The following is an 18,668-nucleotide window of genomic DNA, read 5'->3' on the forward strand; positions in this document are numbered from 1 at the left end:
CGCTGGAAGTCTTGCGCTAAGTAGCCTCTCCGTCGCTTCGTCATATTCGCTTTGACATCCTCGATGACTTAAAAAAGCGGGTTCCTCTCAAAGTGAGCGCTGTTCCATGCATAGGCTGTTGTAACGCAGTGGGAGGTTCGGTGGGTGACCTACCGAGATTACATTGGAATTGGACAGGGCCTGCTTGTGTAATTGGCCCTGCTGAATCATTTGACTCCATGCATACAGACTCAGGGAGGGGGTACGAATGATATAAGGTCAATATCAATTCAATAGCTGATGCCATATTTTAATAGTGTAACTTTGTGAACTTTTTTTGACCGGAATCTCATAAATTTATGACGAAGAATGTCCATGGAGAATACAGCGTAGATATGTGAGTGCCCGAGAGGGACGGCTACTGGGGAGATGGAGCATCAAAATCAGCTTGTTTCGCAGGTACTCAGTGGCTTGTTGCATCGCAGGCAGGGGCATAAGGGATAGGGACGGCTTAGGGGAGGCCTTCATCCAGCAGTGGATTGACCATGGCTGGTGACGATGATGCGGAGTAATTGGCTGCTATAAATTTGCACGTGATAAGCAACCCCGTTGAGCTATCATTTGTGGCCAAGTCGCTTGTGGAAAACGAGCCATACATCTTTACCTGGTAACATGCAAATTCGTACGGGCACATTTGCATTCACAGTGTATCGATGCAACATTACAGTCAACAGCTCCGCCCTAGTTGACATAAAAGATTCATGGATGTTTCGAGAATTGTCTTTGCCATATGTATATATGGGCCATCGTTGAATTCACCGGTTCTGTCTGTCACAGCTAAGGTTAACCTCATTGCAGAGAACGCATGACAGTATAATTAATCTTGGCAACAATCACAATGAACCGTCAGTGAAACGTGTCTGCATTTCTGGCTCTCAGTCTCCCTCTAAAAAGAGATACCTTGAACCAGTGTAACCTGTGCAATACAATTTCATCTCAACAGCCACCAGAGTGACAGCCACACACCAAAACATAAATTCCGTCTTTAAATGTGGTCGTGACATCAAAAACCGGGGACAGTTTGGTTTCTATAAGCCATGCTTTCCCGAACACTGCTACGTTTGTTACAAAAACATGTTTTTCTCGTGATTAGTCAGGAAATATCCATTTACACACTCTGTTTAAAAGGGATGTAATGCCGAAAACCACTTCTCTCTGAATGCGCCGGATATCGCCAGATCTCGAAAGCTAATCAACATTGATAGTCGATCATGTTTTGATAGGTGACCATCACGCATTTAACGGCCGTCGAAGGCTGTTGTGCTGTGGGACTATTTTGTCAGTAGAGGACAGCGCGGCAAAAAATACGGTCACTATTGTCGTGTTGTACTTCTATGCGGTTCACGGTTCGCATCCGTCAGGCCGCGCTGGTTATTACTACAGGTGTCGCAACCTTAACAAAAACACGTGCCGTCTGCGTCACAGTGGACGTTAACGATTGCCTCACGTCATTTGCAATGAGTGGGCCATTTGTGTGCCGGCACCGTAGCCCAATTGCCAAAATAGAAAAAAATGACCTGCACGTTGCTACAATTAGAATTACACGTTGCAATTATCGCCCCCTACTGGCAAACTAACTTACGCCTGCACGCCAGGTGCTTGGCCACATTTTGCCACACAAGATCAGCTATTATTGGCGGTGCCGTTTCCAATATTTGAGATGTGATGCGGTCACACGTATGTGTGTCGCACCGAGCGTAGTCAACCGTGCTACACGGAGGTGTCGGGGAAGGACAACAAACTGAACACAAACAGCTGTTCTCAATAAATGAATTTTCAATCGAGATTTAAAAGTGCATAGCTCCAGTGGCTACCTAATGTCGGAAGGAAGGGCTTTCCAGACGGCCGCAGAAGCTCAACTGAAATCGCGCGATGCAGTGACCGTCTTTGTTCAATGTCTAGCCAAAAGCCGCTGCGAGGATGACCGGAGTTCGCTTGATTGTTTATGCTCCTTGACATATTGCTTGTAAAACACTCTGAGACGCTCAGGCGTAATGGGAGCTCTTTAAAAAAACTAATTATTATTTATGAAGGATAGGATGCGTGATGGATTTGTTTTTGCCCTGACACAGACACTCCTTTTAAAGTGTTTTAGGAGTTGCGCAGACTGCTCATAAATCGTGACAAACACATGCATTTCATTTGTATTTTGGTGCAGTGTCAACACATCACAGTAATTCAATTGCACACACCGTTGATTATTTCATGAAAGAACAAGCTTAAACAATTAATAAAATAAGTTTTATTTCTGGCTCGTATATGAATTTGCACATTTCATTTTCTGTTGTTTAAATCAATAACGTATAGTTGGAACATTTAACGCTGTCCGAGACCGATGCAGAAAACATAATTTCTGAAGATGTTTTTTTTTATATTAAGCGAGCATTGCCATTAATCACTGAGTGCAATCTATATATATATTCTTCCTTATTAAACAATCCAGCTAGAGCTTCTTACAATAATGAATTTGCTTTTCTCACTCAATTTTTTACGCCACAAAATGTGCGGAGCATGTGAATATTACTTTTTCTATATCATATTCTTTGAGTCTTTCGGTAAAGCCACATAGATAAAAAATTATAATAAAAATATTTTTATTATTTGATCAATCTACGTGGCTTTACCGAAAGAGCCAAAGAATATGAATTCCTGCAGTTACGAAAGCTTTAAGTCAAGATGTTTCTATATCGTGATTATTTGGCACATTTATATGCACCTCACATGCAATGTTTCTGTAACGCTCGCACACAGAAACACAAACACCACGATAACGCATCTTGTATGCACACCGTGTCAATTTACAAGCACCTCACCTCCAACAAAGATAAAGATCCCCTTTTCGCAGACTGAACAGACTGTTGGACTAAGCGCTCTTAGTAAGCAACTATGAAGGCCGGCACGGTTTACCGAGTCAGCGGTGACCAGCACCACGCCCGAGCGCCGTTGTCTCCCCAGTGGGAATGTTTACACACCACACTAGGTACTCATTGAGTCTGAGTCGACCTAGGGGAGGCCCAGGTCTGGTTCAGATAATAGCCAGCGGGAATAGAACTTGGTTCACTGGTTTTATAGCGAAGCTGTGATAACCGCTGCACCACTGCTCCCGACACCACGATAAAGCATCGTGCATGCACACCGTGTCAATTTACAAACACCTCACCTCCAACACACACACGCACACACGCACGCACACAGACTAACACTGGCCTCGTTATAATTCTAGTAATGACCTGTGCCCTTGCCCACCTCTGTGGCAGGCTTGCTCCCTCAATGCCTTGTAGCCGTCACCTAGGAGGGAAGTACTTGCCAGACTCAAAACAACCAAAAGAGACGAGACGTGGGGCAGCAGAAACGTGGATGGTGACAACGTGTTGCAGTCAATCCTCTGGTCAACAATTCCATTTCGTGTCGCGTCAATGGCAATGCCATCGGAAGAGGTGGGGGCGGGGTGGAGGTGGTCGAATGCTCTTGGCCCACGCTGCGCCTTGCGGGTTGGTAAAGGAGTGGAGGGCCCAGCGGCCTGTACACAACACTATCCCGTCTAACACTGCGGCGCTGACTGAGATAGCCAACTACTATCCTATGTAGCGCAATATATAGCGGAGAAGTTTAGCGACGACGGCGACGAGACGACAGCGACGACGAGACGAGTCCACTCCCAGAACCGGCAGCCTCGAGCTCCCCGCTTTGGCTCCTTTTATGCTCCCAGCGTGGCCTGGCGCCGCCCTGACCGCACCTCCCTTCTCGAACCCACTAGCAGGTTCCAGGGGCCTCCAGACGGGGTCCTCCGTGACCCTTGCCCTAGTTCCTCCGCTCTGCCCACACACCGTGCTTACACCCTCACCGGCGTGTGTACTGTCTGTCCACCACAGTTGCCGCTGCTGTCCACCAGCCGGCGCTATTACACTACAAAAGTACGCGGAGATCCAAATCCATTTCCTTCGCGCGTTATAGGAAGTCACCCAGTGTCCTATTCCCTTGGCTGCAGCGCCTCTACACAGCCGGTGTAGAGGAGTTGGACTTTACGCCACTGACAAATGCACGCTGCAGAGTAAATGAGCCCGCGCACCTTCAGCATTGGTGGCGCTTGTCAATGTGCAGCAGCAGCAGCAGCAGAATAATATTGTTTATTTTTTTTTTAATACAGAGACTGGTGGAGGCAGCTGAGGAGGCAGACCTCAAGCATGAGTTCAACTCAGAAATGCAGGTGAGTCCGAAATCAGACCGAAACGCTGTGAGCAAACGGCACAGGACATTTGTCCCGGGCGAGCGTGGGCACGGTAAAGGTTGGCGCTTCACGTTTCTCCATTGCGTTTCGCTGTCAGCCACATGGCGACGTCGGACCTACGTAAATAACGTCTGCATATGCCATAAGATGGATGCGTAATTATTGAAAGCGTGGCCGTCATTTATATGGATGCCGCAGAGCGGCGCTCTTATCTGTCCTTGCCGGCCACCGTTAACTAATGCCAATTCTCAGCTGTGTACGATGTCTTTCCTTCATTTCCTCATGCTGAGCGCAGCAGTGTGGCGTGGTTGGCCTGGGCCCCGGTGCTACGCATACATCAGGCCCCCGGTGTTCTATCACTGTCCCGTCTCAACTCGCGTCTTCACGTGCCCATGCGCGTTGATGTATGGCCAAGGCATCTTGGCTCCACTTGAACAGTTCACGTGTGCACTCCCCACCGTGCTGCGGTGGCTCGGAGATATTAACTCCCTCGCCCGCTATGCAGGAAGCCGTGGGTTCGATCCCGACCCTGACGCCTGCTGTATATTTGGAGTTTACACGTTTTCCCCGGTGGTCACATTGATTTTTCTCTTGGTCCTCCGGTTTGTCCCTCCACATTTAGAATCAACACGCGTTTAGGATATTTGGTTGCTACTATAAATTCACACGTGATAAACTACTTCGTTAAGCGATAATTTTTTGGCCAAGTCGCTTCTGAAAAAGAACTATATAGCTCAGTGGGCCTTACCTGAAAAAATAAAAAAATAGTTTATAGTTTAAGTTTACAGGACTTTGACATTTGTGCCCCTCCCGAGTCCCAACAATCTGCCAGCACCCTCGGCAAATGCCTCACGTTGCCTCTCCGCCTAAATCCGGTGGTGCCAGGGCCCTCAGCCAATCGCCAGCGCTCACTAACCCCTTGCCAACTCTTCGGAATCTAGCACCCGAGCATCACCAGCTCATGGGCCAGCTGCACCGCCTGGCCACTTGATAATTGCACTCACTGGGTGAACGCATTTCGCTCTTGGGCCTGGTTTCGCAGTACGACTACTACAACGCGGTGTTCATCAACGACGTGGATGAGGAGGGGAACTACATTGAGCTGGCGAGGGAGTTCATCCTGGAGCCCAACGCGCACTTCAACAACCTGGCCGTCAACACATCGCTCAGCAACGTGCAAGTGCCGACCAACGTGTACAACAAAGGTGACAGCCAGGGGAACTCTAAGTAGCTCACACTAACCCCGGAGGTACCAGAAACCAGGAAACACAGATTGTCACAGGAAGAAGAATATCTCAAAATACTGGAGGTTGTTTGAGACCATACTTCAGCATACTGCTCAGTGAGGATTGGTAAAGAGCAAGGGGCACCCTGGATGATTTCAGATGTTGGTCGTGGCCAGGAATTTAATTTGGCTTTCTGGGTTCATGGCACGGTTTTGCTCACCACCTCTCCACTGCTCTCACCCAATATTCATAGTGGGACCTAGGCTGGTGAGTTAAAATCCTGGTTGGAGGGTTGAGAGAGACTACCATTAATTCTGGGCAAATATGGAAGTACCAACATGCCCGAGTGGTCCAGACGTCAGATCGCTCAACTGGAAGCGCTGAGAACCTTGGTTAAAATGCCAAGAGACACCTGTAATTAATTTTAGGATCAGAATGCTATTTGCATTTTTTTGCAGAAGTCCTGTGAAAAATCTCTCGTGCAGCCATTATCTGGCACATAGACACATTTCCCTGTGAAATTTTCATGATTGATTTCTCTTTTCATAACATTATGCCATTCACACTATTGGAATACATTGTGGGAAAAAGACTAACAAATAAATAAAGTGCCACTTTGCAGGACGTGAACAGTGGTCAACCTATGGACATAATGGACCCAGCCAAGGGAATGTGGAACATTGGCTCAGTCAGCAATGGATATGAGCACTACTCCCTTGCTTATTTTACTTCATCCCGATCTACTTAACCGTATTTTTTTGTGCAAAAAACATCGTAAATTTGTATAGGATGTTTAAAAGTGATGGACCCGATTTGAAATCGCTATATCTCTGCAACCACGAACCGCCCATGAACGAAACTCTTACCACTTGAAAGGGCGGGGCATAGAGAGGGCGGGGCATAGAGAGGGCGGGGCATAGAGAGGGCGGGGCATAGAGAGGGCGGGGCTTAGAGTTTTAAATGATTACCGCTCGATGCCTCTCCCAGCGCACAAACAGCCCCTAGCCTCAGTCATATGGCAAGATGGTGACCCCCGCAACACAAGGCGTTTTGCGTTCTGCAGTTCAGCAAGACTGAATCTGTAATTGGGGTGCAGCGTGCGTTTCAATGCCGTTTTGGTAAAGGAGTGGATGTTGTCCGTACAGCAGGTGGAGGGCACATAGAGCATTTATAAAATGGTTAGTTAAACTTGATAACTCATTAAACCGTTTGCAACTTTTCGTGTAATTGTAACATGTTGCCATCGTGTAATATACTGCTTTGATATTGGGTACATCATTTTTAAACACCCTGAATCGGAGACCACCACTGTTCCTGCGGATAGAATATGCCAGCTTCTGGTTATTCATTGTCTCTAGCAGGATGCAAAACTTCTTCATTGCTTCTCTGATTGTTTGTCAAATTTCATTTTAAATCACGAGATTGGACTCCCTCGCTGCTGGAGAGATGGGAGTCACCAAAGGGGACTTAAGCAAGTTTAAGTTGCGCTAATTTTGTTTCATCTGCCAGTCACTCTCGTTGTAAAGAAGTCTCTGATTTGAAAGCCTTTGTACGTCATTTCTGGGCAATCAAAGCAATACCCACTGGTCATCCTCTATTCATGAGTTACACTCGTCCATTCTCCTGTCTGCTTGAATCTACATGTAATACTTCTGCATTCATGATTTCCATATACCGTATTTATCTATCCTGACGTATGTATGCCACCTAAGCATATAATGCTCGGTTCATCACGTATGGCTAACAAAGCTGCTCTAACAAAAGACAACATATGTAAAACAAACATTGACTCTTAATTCAAGTCACAACCCAGAATTCATCGAATTGGGGAGCGAATTATTACATTAGGGTATCTGTGTCTTCTTCTCCGCTTGATGCCTCTCTGCACACCCCTTCATTATATTGCCTCTCACTTCACAGCCAGCGTCAATCGTGGAAGAATCGCCCTGATTCCCTCTGTGTGCGCGAAGCATCAGTCGCGACCACAAGTGAAACAGTAAGCCAGCAGTGAGCAGCCCCCCAACTCTCTCCTCTTGTGTTCAGAGCCAAACATCGTGAATGGTGCATTCTGGTCCGAGGCCCTGAACCCCGTGTTTGAGGACAACTTCGAGCGCGATGCCACCCTCACCTGGCAATACTACGGCAGCTCCACAGGATTCTTCCGCCAGTACCCGGGTAAGCGGAGCGTTGGCGCTGCAACGGGGCAACATCCGTGCGTCTTCAGACATCTGCCAACTGGCTGAACTTTTTACGCCATTGTACCCCCTGGCTGTGGACTGAGCCACGGTGCAACGGTTCGCACGCTGGTCACGTGGTTCACCGGTGCGGCAGTTGAAACAAGAGGGGCACGTTTCTTAAATCCTCCTGGCACTCTCTGACCGCCCAGCCGTATGGTGCTGTGAAGTGCGGGTATTCTCGCCTCTTCTAAGACGTCTGGCCAGTGTGGAAGAGTAGGCCAAATATACTCGAGAGGGCCCTGTCTGGAGCTCCCTCTGGTGGAGGCTCTTACGCCAGTAATAGCAATGAACGGATTTTGCAGGGCTACACCTTTACCTTTTCACCTTTACCGTGTGGAATTTTAGTCCATCCTTACGTTTCGATTTAAAGCTTTCGTGACTGCAGGGATTCATCTTCTTGGTTCTTTCGGTAAAGTCACGTTTTATGCAAGGGATCCTCAATTGTCACATCAGCCAAATCAGTGCAGTCAGTAATAATGTTTAGATACATACATATATATCTAATGATGACATGTAGTCTTCCCCACTGCACTGCAGTCTCTAATAATTCTACTAAACTACCTTAGCCTGCATCTTGGTTCAGGGTATTTAATTGTAGACAGCTACGCGAGGCCATCGGCTTCAGTCATGCTTGATGATTTTCATCAAATAACAGCACAGTGCTCTTCTGATGTACAGTTGTGTAAGGGCACTACCATCATAAATCACGTGATACATCTGCCATCTAGTGGAAACATCTGAATTAAACCGATGTACAAAAGTGATGGTATGATTTCCCAATCAGTAACACATCTTATTTGACTAAAATTGCACTCGCATAACTTACAGCATTTGTCTCTTTACTTAATGAAATACCCCCGTGATATATGATTCACCTACACCAGATGCCGATTCTAAGATGCCCATGTCTCCAGGTATCAAATGGACGCCAGATGAAAATGGAGTGATTTCATTTGATTGCAGGAACAGGGGCTGGTGAGTATCTGTACATACTTGTAAAAGTAATAAAAATAAGGTCATTTATTTACCCAGGGAAATGCTCACTGAGTTTCAAAACACTTTCTGCAATTTGGATGTTTGACCGATTTCACGAATGATCGTGGAGGGGGAAGCTCACATACTCAGAGAAACCCCACCATGCATATAAAAGGGACAATTACTAAGAAGAGGTCCATAAGAGATGGGTTTCTAACCTACTTTCTGTACTGCTATCTTGTGGCCAGTACTCAGCCGAGTGTGTTTTGGAGGTTCACATAATCTACGTGATCCAACGACCCTTGCCCCCAAAGTGAGTTACATGGTCCGTACTCAGCTTTGCCCCAAAGGCATGCACTAAAGGCATGAGTCAGCTGATAAAATGTTTATTGTCAGTCCGTGGGTCATTTGCTACATCCATCATTCAGTCGCTAAGTCAATATGTTTCTCAGTAAATTAGTTGATCAATCAGTTCCTATGCCAATTATCAAATAAGATAATTGGTCATTAAGTCAGTGGGCCAGGAAATTAATTGGTCAATCGGATGATCAATCAGTCTATCAATAAGTGAATTGGTCAGTCAATCAGGGGGTCGGTCAATTAGTCTGTCAGTCAGTATATTACTAACTCAGTTGATTAGTGAGCTAGTGAGTCAGGCATTTAGTTGATTAGACACTCCACCGGTAAGCCAAGACTGCTCGTCGTTCTGGTCTGTACCACTCTCGTGATCTCGCCGCACGCAAGGTACATTCAGGCGGCGACGTCGCCCAAGGACATCGTCATTCTGGTGGACGTGAGTGGCAGCATGAAGGGTCTGCGCCTCACCATCGCCAAGCAGACCATCAGCACCATCCTGGACACACTCGGGGACAACGACTTTGTGAACGTCATCGCTGTGAGTTCTAGATTTGAAGCTTTCGTGACTGCAAGGATTCAAATTCTTAGGTTTTTTCGGTAAAGTCACGTAGGTAAAAAATTATAATTAATAAAAAATAAAATAAAAATCACGACGTTTCGGAGGCAACACAAGCTTCCGTCTTCAGGTGGAACCGTCACAGCACGATAGCTGTATCAACTGGAACCGTCACAGCACGATTGCTGTATCAGCCTCCGAAACGTCGTGACCTTTTATTTTATTTTTATTTTACTTTTATTAATTTTAATTTTTTACCTTACGTGACTTTACCGAAAAAAACCTAAGAATATGAATCGCTGTGAGTGTCCCCCACGACGTTGTGCACGTTCCATCGGTGTCATCGACCGTCTCGGCCGTTGCTGCGTTTTCATCGGAAAAAGCGGCCGCACGAAAATAATTGAGCCTCAATTCGTTGATACCGTTTCGAAATAAAATACTGTCTGAGCAATTTACGTAGCTCTGTCAATGCGCTTCTCTACTCCATGTCAGTTATAGGGTTGACCGTATTAACCACAGGTCACCAGTTCAAAGCACAGTGATATAGCCAGAAAAATGAAGTCAAAATTATAATTCCAATGTGAAGCACTGTTCTATGTAACGTTGAGACAAGCTGTTCTGCCAAAATAATAACCGTCTGTAACACAAACCTAACACTATACCATTACCCTATAAGTGCGCACTGACATATATTCATGCATGCGCACACATATACACAATTACACGCTCCAGAAATCGACCCCTCTTTACGAATTTTAAAATGTAAAAAGGTTGTCTTCCATTATTTAAAGGTTAAAAAGCTCCCCACTTGCTCAGCAAATCCACGGTTTCCAGGCCACATCCGTCTGCCGCTAGAATTCTCATCGCGGTGTTTCTATCGTGCAAAAAAAAAACTAAACAAACGCGGAGCATTAGCACCTAATTTTCTCTCGTGGGCCTTGCTCGGGCGTTTCATTCAATGCATGGTTCGCTGAAGGACGGTCGCCTATTGTCACTAAGGAATTGGGATGATTGCTTTGTTTCAGTGCTGCAGCTGTTGCTGCTGCTGCTAGGCAAGAACGTCCCTCGTGTGTTTCCTACAGCAGGGCCGAACCCAGAGCTTTCATTGGGGCTTAGGCTAGGCCGCTAGGGGAAGTCACTGAACCCAGCAGAGTGAGTGCTCTTGCATAAAGCCTGCTTCACCAGCGCTGCCTGCTTCACTCCGAATTCGCTCGCAAGGATGCCCGGCTCGTTGCGATTCGCACGGACAGTGCAAAATAAGTTCAACATATTTTTCGATTTAAAGCTTTCGCGACTGCATGGATTCATCTTCTTGGTTTTTTCGGTAAAGTCACGTAGAAGGGAAATAATAGAATAATAAAAATTTAAACTAGTAAAATAATTCTCACGACGTTTCGGCCACAACGCAAGCAGCCGTCCTCAGGTGAAGAATAGGTCTGTCGGAAAGACAGCGTCCGACAGACCTGTTCTAGTATTTTATTATTTCCCTTCTACGTGACTTTACCGAAAGAACCAAGAAGAAGTTCAACATACATACATGATCGTTGGGCACACGAGGTACAGGCAAGCAGCACTGTTTAAGCCTTGGCGGGCAATCGATGTTGTGCGCATGAACTTGCGTTGAACATCGAATTTCCGTATTCACAGATAAATGGTCTAACGTTCGGGGCATATTGCCTTTCGAGTTCATAAAATAAACTGTTTTGTGTTAGTTCTACCTGTAACTTAATGGCGAGCACTTTAGTCATAAATTATATCGACGTTTTAATTAAAGGACTCTCTTTGTATGTATAATATCTTTTAAGCAGCAACACATCTGGGAATGTGCCAGTACTGCTTTTAACCTATGACCAATGGATTAATTTCTATAAAATAAAATAAAATATTTCCTCTGCCAACCCCTGTTGGCAGAGGAAGTGCTTTCTTGTGCAATTTCATGCAACAAATCAAGCGACGTCCTTTACTTTATCAGCCCCACTTCAATTTCCTCCCAGTCCCAAGGCACGTGTCCTTATTCACGTTGCTTTATGTTGCCGGAATAATTTATGGGAAAAAATGGGTGCGTACCTTGTCAAAACTAAAACCGTCCGTGGGATTAAGGGCTTATAAGTAAAACAAACAAAATACTCGTGTATTACTATTACAAATCCACACTGTATTAGGCTTCCATCTGCACCATTCGCCATTGTACAGTGTGTAAGTTGAACTAAAAACGAATTATTTTTTATTTTTATTTTACCAAGTAAGGCCCACTGAGCTATATAGCTCTGTGTTCAGAAGCGACCTGGCCACAGATGATAGCCCAATGAAAAAGTTTATCACGTGGAAAATTAATATCAGCTAAATGCTCTAAACGCACGTTTATAAATGTGGAGGGAAAAACCGGAGAACCCGGAGAAAATATCCACGTAACCACGGGGGGAAACGTGCAAACTCCAAGTATACAGCAGGCGTCAGGGTCGGGATCGAACTCACAATCTCTTGCATACCAGGCGAGGTAATTAACATCTCGCCACTGCAGCACCCCAAGTTGTAATGTCGTAAGCAAATGTAAAAAAAAACTCGTTGATAATACTGTGTAGGATTGTCGCGTTGTGCCGTGTAGCTTTTCAACGATGTGTATCCCAATTGTAACCACGTATTGTTCAGCGTGATGTCCAACGTTGATCTCCACGTGCCTGGAAGCTTCACGATGAACTGCGTAGTTCCAAACGCGCGGCACAACCCGAAAACACATCGGAGAGCGCATCGATCCAGAATTCTTGGCGGTTTGAAAGCATTATCCAAAAATCCTTGAATAAAACATCGTCACGTGTGATCAAAAGACTGTGGCACCAGCCCAGGGAGCGGCCTTCCCTTGAAGCGCGTCGCTGTTCTTTTTCAATCATTCTATGAGGCATGACGAATCTAGTTGATGTACATTTATTTTAAAGAACGCTGATGATGGCGCAACACCTGGCATCAATTGCATTTTAAATGGCGTTTAGAACCTCCTGGCTAAACAGTTTGGCTCGATGTGTGTCTGTTAATCCACAGAACTACACGCCCCATTACTTGTGCCATATTTTGCTCCAAATCATAAATAATGGACGTTGTAATGTGCTGCTAATAAGCCTCACATTTCAACTGATCATCATCCCATGAGATAAATAATGGCTTTTTTTGCATTTAAGTAGCACTTCCAGTGTAAATCAAGTGAATACATGAGTTATAACCAATTCATCATTTGTTTTTGTAAAATTATAATTTCTATAGAAATATGTAATTCGTGAGAAACATCGCACCATCAATCAACTTCCATTGTGAACGTAAGAGCGCCACTGCAGAGCCACGGCGTTCTGACGTGTTCGCAGTGTTCGGAATGCACGGACGGCGGTTGCGTATCTCTCTCGCGGGTCGCAGTGCCACAATGTGGCATCTCGTGCTCCATTTGCCAAGCCCCACCACCCCGGTGAAGCCCGAAGCGACGCGTCGAATTCCGCCGTGAACAAAAAAAATAACCCCCCCCTTGAGCAGCTGCTGAGGGGCTCTGTCGGCCAGAACTCGATCGAGACACTTGGTCACGTACGAACAATGACTTTGTGAGCGTGGCAACCTTGTCGGGTGGGTGGAGGGTTAACGACAAGAAATGTAGACATCAAACAACCACCACGTGGCCAGACAACCCCTAAAAAAATTAACCCGTAAAAACAAAGTTTTTCACTACAAATCCTTTATATGCGTGGCGGCTAGAGTCCTCTCGTCCTCTGGCTTGAGGTGGCTGCCACCTATGGGTCAGATGATTGCCTGCCACCATTAAGCAATTGGTAATTAAATATAATTAATTTTTTCCAAAAAAGTGTAAAATTTTGGGAAAAATTTTCACGAAAATAAATTGTCGTAAGCGCGCAAGCAAGCAAGCAAGTGAACTTAATATAAAGGATTTAAAAAATGTAGACATCAAACAACCACCACGTGGCCAGCCAACCCCTAAAAATGAATGTGGCTCAAAGTCACATCTCACCGTACAAGTGCAATAAATGATGATAGCAATAACTCGTTGTCTGGCTGAAGAGGAACATTTTGTTTGATTGACCCTATACTGCCATTAGTCACACATTGAGCAGAAATGCGGACACTGAAACAACAAATGGAGCAAAAGCTGAAAAGTGTGCAAAAAAACATGCACCAGATGCATGTTCTGACTTGCATTGAATGGCAAACACAGGGGGTCGTGGATCAGGAAGCAAACATAACTCAGAGGCGGAAAGTTGAATGCTGAGAAATGTCGGATTGGGCGGGAAATACTTGTTGAATGGATGATTGCTAACGGACGAGACTGCGAACAGATTGGTAGCCATTCCGTAGAGGAGTGCATAGGTATTGTGCGTCCGTGAGATGGGGCGATGAGATCCAGTCACGTGCAGGAGTATAATGTATGTATGTTGAACTTCTTTTGCACCGTAGGTAGTGAACCTTGCTAATCGGAAGTGTGGGCAAAGGACAACAAACTAAACACAAAAAACTGCAGTAAAGAAATAAGTTAACAATGGCTGATCTAGATGACCTGGCAAGAGGCAGAGTGGCTTTGACTCCTGCGGCGATGATGATGATGGTGATGATGATTTAAATAATTTAAATAATATTTTACATTTAAAAAATTCTTGACTGTTGTTTATTTTAAGTTTATTACATTTTTGATTATTTATCTTGTGTTGATCGCCGATTGTTTATTGTTTATTTATGTCTGTTAATTGTGATTAATTTTTTAATTGCTTGGTTGCACCGTGGGACCAAGAGAGAGGACTGTAATTTCATCTGTGTTGTATGTCATGCATGTAACACACTTGACAATAAAGTGACTTTAAGACTTTAAGACTTAAGATGATGGTTTGATTATGATGATGGCGTGTCCCTTCTCTGTGTGCCAGTACAATGAGCAGCTGCATTACATTGAGCCGTGCTTCGAAGGAGGGATGGTACAGGCAAACCGTGACAACAGAGAGGTAAGCCTGCACAACGGCTCGTGAAACAACAATCTTTCCTGTACCTTGGCTGATTTATACTTTTCGATTTAAAGCTTTCGTGACTGCAGGGATTCATCTTCTTGGTTCTTTCGGTAAAGTCACGCGGCTTTACCGAAAGAACCAAGAAGATGATTTGCACTTGTGCCTCATACAACAACAACAATGGATGTGACGGCTCAATGCAACCACATCATAAGATCGTCATCAATGTCATCATCAGCCATGATAAATTCACTGCTGGGTGAAGGCGACCGCGAGCTGTTGCCATCTCTCTACGATTGTAGCGACCACCTGGCACCCACACACCAGCTGATTTCAATGCTCCATCTCCTCAATGTATGTTCCATTCTTTAGGCCCCTCTAAGTGGGTATTTTTGGCCTACTCTTCCACGCCGATCAGACATTTGGAAGAGGTGAGAGTATCCACACTCTTTACCCCATCGCACGCAACCCACCTGATCTACTAAGTGTGGTGTTCTTATTCAGACTGCTTTGTATACGGATCAGAATACTTATTTATGCTGGAGGAATCTGATGAGCTATCAAACTATTTTTCACAGATGACTAGTACCAGCGGGTCAGAGAGTAACAACAACACACAATACAAAAACACGATAGGAGTGCGAAGTGCAGAAAAAGTAATCAAATTACAAAAAAATGAACAATGAAGATAAACTATTTTAATTTGACGAGGTAAAGCCCACTGAGCTATAAGCTTCTTCTTCAGAAGCGGCCTGGCCACAAGTGATAGCTTCGCAACGAAGTGGTTTATCACGTGGACATTTATAACAGCCAAATAATTGAAATAGAGGTGGGATGAGGGAGGGGGGGTAACGAAACATTCCCATTTTAAAAAAGTATTGTGCCCCTTTTAGATACTGAACCAGTGACCTCTGGATTTCAAGTCTAGTGTGCTGACCATTACACCTCACCAGCATCCACCGCTACAACTCATGCATTTAACATCACCGTCAGAAGGTATTACTTGGGCCTGTGAAGTTTGTCAGCTATAAATAAATCGTCAAGTACGTGATGTTTTCAATTATGTTATAACTCAGAGCTTCATGTAGAATATGTAATAGTCATTCAAAAATAATTCGCCAATATATTTGAAGGCTTAAAAAAAAGTCGTGATTTCTAAGCGCGAACGTCAATAAATGTAAATTCGTCGCCATAAAAATGTTAATTTGTTAGTGTTTTTTTTTTCTCACCCTCACTAAAATCCAACAAACTAATCAGATATTTAGAGATGCATGCGGCGATCAATTTATATTCATACTTGTTTAGGCAACTGTGTTTGCGCATTTTTACAATGCAGTTGCGTTAATCACGTGGGGGTAGGAGGGGCAGAGATAATTTACTGTTTTTCTAATCTTCTTCAAAGCCACCTGATAAAAGATCGATGCATATTCTTGGTTCTTTCGAACATAATACAATTCTCACGACGTTTTGGCCACAAAGCAGCCGTTGTGGCTGAAAAGTCGTGAGAATTTTATTATGTTTATTTTTATTATTTTATTATTTCTCTTCTACGTGACCTTACCAAAAGAACCAGGAATATGAATCCCTGCAGTCACGAAAGCTTTAAATCGAAAAAAAAGATCGATGGCTGATGGAAGAGTAAACAACCATCGTTAAACACGCGTGGCACCATTAACAACAAACTGGTCGCTATTGTTTAATTTTAACGGAAGCTGTCGTGGAATAATGAGAAGCGCGCTGGACCAGCAAGCCAGAACCTGCCAGTTTGATTCCGTCTCCTGGCATGGGTAGGGGAAACAATGAGGCTAGTTTCCTAAATCCACCCCACGTCTCTGTCGATGCAGCGGTATGAATGATGGAAAGTGCCGCGCGTGGTGGGGTAACGTGTGTGGCATTCCCACCTCTTCCAAAACGTCTGGCCAGCGTAGGAAGAGGAGGGCAAAATACACTCCAGAGTGGGCGCTCTCAAGAGCTCTCAACATTGGAGGTCCTTCAGCCGGCAGTGTCACGAGCAAGCCGTTTCAGGCTGAGTGAAACGGTGATTAGATGCAGCAAATCTGGCTGTGACGGTCCCACCTGATGACGGAGACTTGTGTTGCCTCCGAAACGTCGTGATTTTATTGTTTTATTTTTATTAATTTTAATTTCATTTTTTACCTACGTGACTTTACCGAAAGAACTAAGAGTATGAATCCTTGCAGTCACGAAAGCTTGAAATCTAGGATTAGAATGGCTTCACAGAAACGGTTTTACCGAGGGTGCTGGGGAAGTGGGTATGTGTACGTATGTAGGTTTATTAAATTCATCCCGCCTCTGTCCACCCACCAGTGTGAATGAGTGCACTGCAATTAAGTCGATCTGCAGGTTGCGTATGGCGGGGTAAAGTGCGGGTACTCTTTTTCCAACACGTCTGTTGAACTTCTCTGACACCGAACGTAGCCAACCGTGTGAATCGGAGGTGCGGATGGCAGGGAGTGCGGGGGTAATGATACTTTATAAGGGGCATTCATGAATGCTACAAAGAAATCCGCTTCCAGATTGTCACACTGGATTGCTCCCCTATAGGGACCCTTTCGATTTGACTGTGGGACTCCGGGTTCTGAATAATGGCGATTTTCAATGCTAATGATCCGCTGTGCCCGCCCCAAAGAGCGCATTTAATTGAACTAAAATCACCAGACAACCACCATCTTTTCCACTGCTTTTAGTTCGTTTGTGAGAAAAGAACCCCCCCCCCCCTCTCTAAAATGATACCCCCCATAGCATAATTTTAAAATGGCCTATAACCAAATCAACCCTCCATGCTCGCGATCTCAGTCAGACCTCAGAAGCTAAGCAGGATTCGATCCGGGACTGCGTTTGGGATGTGGGTGAGAAACGTCCACGAGAGGCGGGTTTGATGGGCGTTGTGGGCAGGAGAGGGAATTGATCGGATATCCTGCACTGGTCACAAGGCACAGGAGGAGGCCCTCATCCAGCAGTAGAATTACAAATTGGACTGTAAATGTTCATTCCTAAACGGTGCTTTGTAAAGCGGTTAGAACAAAGCACACTCTTTGAGAATTAAAACAAAATGGCGTTCACAGCAAAAAAGTTTTTCGACATACTCGGCATTTGAGTCGAATGTGGTTACTGTATTTTTTTTTATAATCTTAGCACTAGATATATTATTTTTATAAAATATGCTATTACTTACACTTTATACATCAATGACCAAATGTGAACCGAGGATGAGCGATTCACGTAGAAATGGCACCAATTGGCCCTTTTGCAAAATACAATTAACCTTTTTTTGAGGAGGAATAACCTGAAGTGGAGAGTGGTCAATTACCCGTTATCTTACAACGGCTCATTGAGGACTGCCAAAGTGTACATGAGACTTGCCGCTTGTCACCACACGAGGCCACTAGTGCGGCGGGAGGGGGGGGCATTTGGAGAAGTCTCAGCTGGACATTGGCACGGGGGTGCCTGCCGGTCTGTCTTCCAACTGGAGAACCAAAAGTACTAGGATTGCATCAGGATGAGCGCCTGTGTACATGGCTACTGTGGTGAGATAATGGCAAAAAGCATTGCCGAAACTAGTTCAAAGCACAGAGCAGTTAGCATGTGATCTTGTTTGCCTGATGTGTTTGCACTTACTCATCTGATCGGTCTGACTTTATTTCGCATGTGGCTTCCAGGAATCGTGGCTCTGGCTCATTGCTCAAATGTTCAATATCGATTGCCAGTCTTGTATGTCCCACTCAACATCGTAATTCTGGTGAATTTCACAGAACATAAAACATTTACATTTTGTAAAAACTTTAAACACATCCAACGATCGCTGCAAGAAATGGGGCTTTCTCTCAGGGGAAATCAACATAAATGAAAAATATCTAAAGAAGTGTGCTTGTGCCTAGGTTTAAGTGTGTTTATATCGTAACACTTTTTTAATGTATGTTGTACGTGTGTTGGATTCATGTTGCAGCACTTTAAGCAGCTTTTGGAGGATATGCATGCACAGGGGGTGGCAGATTTGTCAAATGCCCTGGAGGAAGGTTTCGTGATTTTGGACCAGGTAAG

At 44.8% G+C, this 18,668-nt stretch overlaps 1 protein-coding gene across 1 annotated transcript in view; it reads left to right on the forward strand.

The window, feature by feature from the left end:
* Positions 1-18,668, forward strand: part of LOC133342646 (voltage-dependent calcium channel subunit alpha-2/delta-3-like) — a 161,579-nt gene that overhangs the window by 25,702 nt on the left and 117,209 nt on the right. Inside the window, exons 4-10 of the mRNA XM_061551930.1 lie at positions 4,187-4,246; positions 5,310-5,472; positions 7,537-7,668; positions 8,645-8,705; positions 9,450-9,600; positions 14,529-14,603; positions 18,574-18,663. Of these exons, the coding sequence (XP_061407914.1) occupies positions 4,187-4,246; positions 5,310-5,472; positions 7,537-7,668; positions 8,645-8,705; positions 9,450-9,600; positions 14,529-14,603; positions 18,574-18,663 (732 nt within the window). The remainder of the gene's footprint in view (positions 1-4,186; positions 4,247-5,309; positions 5,473-7,536; positions 7,669-8,644; positions 8,706-9,449; positions 9,601-14,528; positions 14,604-18,573; positions 18,664-18,668) is intronic.

This window comes from Lethenteron reissneri, chromosome 15, assembly GCF_015708825.2.
Source record: "Lethenteron reissneri isolate LAM-NWPU_2019-01 chromosome 15, ASM1570882v1, whole genome shotgun sequence".
Taxonomy (NCBI): Eukaryota; Metazoa; Chordata; class Hyperoartia; order Petromyzontiformes; family Petromyzontidae; genus Lethenteron; species Lethenteron reissneri.